This window comes from Sprattus sprattus (genome assembly GCF_963457725.1).
Source record: "Sprattus sprattus genome assembly, chromosome: 2".
Lineage (NCBI taxonomy): Eukaryota > Metazoa > Chordata > Actinopteri > Clupeiformes > Clupeidae > Sprattus > Sprattus sprattus.
The window spans coordinates 28,440,718-28,445,338 of record NC_137921.1 but is presented as its reverse complement, the minus strand read 5'-3'; the positions used below and the strand labels follow the sequence as shown (position 1 = coordinate 28,445,338).

The window sequence follows — 4,621 nt, the reverse complement described above, 5'->3', positions numbered from 1 at the left end:
ACAACTTAAACAATCAGGTTGAAAGAATACATGGTTCTCTTTTGAAATCGTATCACTTTAAAGTAAGTATTTGTTTGTATAAAAGAAATGTGTTTAGGTTTTCTGATGTGGTAAGCAGCTATGATGCAAGCCTTGTATCTGGTCAAAAATGGACCGGGATGAAATACCACAAATGTCACAGCATCACAAAAGTACTAAGAGAATATAGCTTGTCACTTTGAAGAACTTTTATTACAAACACAACTCAAGCTCTTTTCATCTCCAAACAAAAAATGTCAAACATTTTTATACACAATTAATTATTGCTTAAAAGGCATAGCAAAAAAAGGTGTAAAGGGTTAAATCATACTATACACCCAAAATGGCTACTCCACCTGAAGAGCACATTAGCTCCACCAAAACAGCTCATGGTTCAAGATGAAACTTTAAAATTGCAGGCTGGATGGGCCAGACCTGGCTGCTGTCTCCATAGCTACTGCCTCACATTCAAAGGTGTGGCAGATGTCTCCAGACCTGGCTGCTACCTGAGTGCAGATCATAGCTACGGCCTTGCACTCAAGAGGTGCGGTTCCTCAAGTTCAGAAAGTATGGCTATGGTTCAGTTTCACTTGCACAAATAGGGAGATCACTTTCACTCCACCTCAGCCTACCCTCTTTTCGAACATATACTTGTGTTCAATCCAGAAAGCATACCAAACAAATCACAGTGTGATTCCAAGGATGTAAATACAGCCTTGCATGGATGCCTTGCATTTATATTAATATGTATGTGCATAGTTTTCAAGAACACGTTTTAAACAAACGGCTCCTTGATCAACATGCTCTTATTAGCAGTTTTGGACTGTTGACAGTTGAAAGTGAAAGGAATGTTAGTTTCTGAACCTGAAACTGACACCTCAGCTTACATGACTTTCCATAATCGCAACTAAATAGTCCATTTGAAACTTTAGAACAGTTTTCGTCTGAGCAACTCTCGATTTGGCTTACTTAGAGTTGTAAATTGAGTTAGTGTTCGTTATTGCATATAGATGAACTCAAGGAGCCTCAGTCCTTTAGCCAGAGTGGACAGAATGTCCTATATGAGGCCCTGCAAGCTCTCAAAAAAAAGTGCTTTCACACGCTAGCTATCCACAACATAGGTTTAAATCATGTCCAATATGATTACACGCTCAAATACACACACACACACACACACATTTGTTCCTTCATTAGGGGAGTTAATCATGACACTGCAACTATGACCCTTTCAACCGTTCTCCACCTATATAAATCATCTCATAGTAACAGACCTTGGCTGCTCAATCCTACCTGGTGAAATCTTATGTTAAACTATGACAAAGATTAGAGTTCAGATGTTGCCCCTCATTCTAAGTGATGGACATTCAAGTGATAAGAGGATAACAAATCACAACAATCATCTTGGCGAAACACAACTATAGGAGGACTGGCACACCAAACATTTTGCCATGTCATGGATAGAATTCAGCACATCAATCAATCGATTGTAACAGAAAAATTATTTGTTGAATCAAGGTTATATCCAAATAGACACCAACAGTCAGTAACTCGATAAGGGAACTAACAAAGTTACAAGGCAACTCTGAAATATTAGTGAAATACACAGGTTACAGGGCAACGAGGAAGTAATACTGTTCAAACACACAGCCATGTCTCAAGTGCAATGCAGGTAGAATATCTCTGGCATGAGAGCAAGGTGGTCCCAGTACGGAAATCACTCATCAACTCATATTACACCTTGCAGTACATTCTATTTAGACATCATCTCTATATCTACACGTTGGACCCTTAACATCAAAGTCCAAAATATTCTGACTGTAAAGGACTGTGTAGCCATTAGGAGAGTTACTCAACTGCATTGTAAGAGCTCACTTGTTTCAGAGAGCTGTTGAAGACAATCAGTGCAAAACAGAATCATTTTCAACCTTTCTATTTCTATATTTAGTTGCACAATTCCCTCCTACTATACACAATGTATTTCGTTTCTCTGTGTTTTGGAAAATATGGATGAGAAATAAAAACTCAAAGGTTCTGTTTGATCACCAAGCTTTGTGAAGTCAAGGTGATCGATTCCTACGAAGCTTTTCAAAGCACACACACACACACACACACACACACACACACACACACACACACACACACACACACACACACGGAGAGGGAGAGAAAGAAGAGTAAAATATGACTAGATCAGTGTCCCCACTGATATTGTTGGTAAGGTTCACCCGCGTAAGCGAGGCACACTCCATGAGTGCAGTACCATCTAGTTTAGTAAGGGCTATAGTGATAAGCGTAACAGGCGTTACTCACTTTACCACCCCCAGATTCCTGAATGTAAATCCCGAGGACAGAAATCAGTCAGGACTAGGGACAAGGTTCAGTCAGGATTAGGGACAAGGTTCATTAATTCACTTCCCTGATTGGGTCTCCTCTGTTACGCTGGGCTTAATCTGCTAGGATCAGACATAATGATGTTGTGACTTTGTGAGAGTCGACGTCTGGAGGCAACTTGTTGACATTATGAGTGGCAGTAAAATCTGGTGCCGACTACACCCACCAATACTTTCCTCCTACATCCCGCCCCCCAATCTGACAGCAGTGCCACTGCACCATGTCGTTTGTTGTACGCTCCGCCTTCAAGAGATCATTAATTAATTTCTTTCATTTCTAAATTTCAAAATCAGTTAACCATGTAATGGTTCTCACCTCTACATTTGAGCCAATGTAGTTTTCCATGGTCATCTCCAGGCGTGGAAGAGCTTCAGTAAGTGTGGTTATGAGTATGATGGGAATGGAGTGGGACTGAAATTGAGTAGAGGGGGGGGGGCTGGTAAAGAAAGCTCTGGTTATGACGCTATGCCAACGGGTTACTGCTGCTACTTCCCCTGGGCGATGATCATGTTTGAGGAGCTGTTGTTCACTATGTCGTCGTACTGCGGTGGTGGTTCCGTCTCGATGTGCACGTCAGCGTGGCCCACCGCCTCATCGTAGGAGGGCGGCGGATCCCCGGCGCTAGTGCGCCCAGACACTGGGTCGCCGCCTCGGAAGCTCAGCTCGGAGCGCGGGCTCATGTCCGAGTGGAACTCCTGCCCCCACTGGTCCATGGACACCACGGAGAGTGTTGGCTCCCTATGGGAGCGGCCCGCCGATGGGCTCCGCTGCGAGCGCTTCCGCGACTGGCACCTCCACACGGTGATGGTGACGGCCATGATGAGGAGGAGCACCAGCAGCAGGGGGAGGATCAGGTACAGTGACTGCGCGCTGCCCACCATCGACTCCAGGCCTTTGTTTGGGTTGCTTTCACGCACGTACTCCTCCCAGAATCGCCTCTGTTGACCCAGCAAAATAACAGGCACAACCCATAAGCCTTCATCACATATCATAGTTTTGCCATCCTATGTTTACGCCAAAAGATCAAATGCGCTGATAATGACCCAACTGATAACAATACAAGCAGGGTCTGCTGAAGCCCCAGACACTGTGCTTCCAGCCTTTTTCCGGTCACTATGTCTTGTTTTCTCTGCGGAGAATTCACAGGGAGTGAGTCGAACTTCCTCCCGATAACAGTCATTTCTGGTGCCAGGAAATTCCTCTAGCCAGCCAGTACATTCCACCGCTGTTTTTGCACCAGTGTGAATGGTGAATGGACATGTCTCGCTCACCGTTTTCTCGTCGTTCTCGAAAGCCTCCCGCGCCTCCTCATAGCTGCAGATCTCCTCTCGGCACTCCCTCTGGATGTTGCCCTGCTTCACCTCCTCCAGGAGGTAGTTGGCCCGGCGCAACCTCTTCAGCACCGAGTGAGCCGTGCTCTGCGGCAGGAACACTGAGGGTGCAAAAAAAGAAAGAAAATGTGAAACCGTTACAAAGAGCAGCCCACCAAACCAGCATTCCTGCAAAAAAAAACAACAAAAGCGCCTTTCAAACTGTCTCAAAATCGTCGTCCAAGGGAAGGGGACAGAATGCCCCAGTGTTTGACCGCTCAGAGAGAAGACGGGATATTCAGGACAGGCACAGTATTGTGATTTTTATTCACTTCAGGAATGTCTGATTAGACACAGATTGAACTGAGGGGTCGGCATACACAGGCAGTGAAAAAATGCCACAAAGAAAACTATACAGAGCAGGATTTCATGAAAGAGACCATCAATATAAATAGCCTACACCTTCCTGCTATACCTGGCACATTCAGGCATAGTTAAATGAATGTGATAAGCACAGACCCAATAACAGTGATCCCTCCCCCCCAAAAAAGTTAGGATATGTGGGGATAAATGCAATAACAGAAAAAAGATTACACCGTTAAGAAATAGGCTTCTTAATTGTGTTCAAGGCTATAATAGACAAACAGACACACACACACACACACACACACACACACACACACACACACACACACACACACACACACGTACCCGTCCCCATGATTCCTGCTGGTGGACAGACTCTAGAAAAAAAGCAAAGTGGGACAGAGAAGTTATGCTATTTCAGGTCATGACAGTAACCAATGCATGGTTTGAATGCCACACCATAAATAACGCGGTGTAGGCAACACATTAGCGTTCAGCTGGTTATCGTTTAACCACCCTAATTTTTCGATGGGGAA

The 4,621-nt window shown here is 44.4% G+C and overlaps 1 protein-coding gene across 1 annotated transcript in view; it reads right to left on the bottom strand.

Annotated features, from left to right (window-relative positions):
• Positions 1-255: 255 nt before the first annotated feature.
• The window catches only part of prrg1 (proline rich Gla (G-carboxyglutamic acid) 1), a 4,882-nt gene continuing 516 nt past the window's right edge, over positions 256-4,621 (bottom strand). The window contains exons 2-4 of the mRNA XM_080832558.1: positions 4,431-4,462; positions 3,681-3,841; positions 256-3,347 (exon numbers count right to left, since the gene is read on the bottom strand). Coding sequence (XP_080688684.1) covers positions 2,895-3,347; positions 3,681-3,841; positions 4,431-4,440 — 624 coding nt within the window. The 5' untranslated portion in view covers positions 4,441-4,462 and the 3' untranslated portion in view covers positions 256-2,894. The remainder of the gene's footprint in view (positions 3,348-3,680; positions 3,842-4,430; positions 4,463-4,621) is intronic.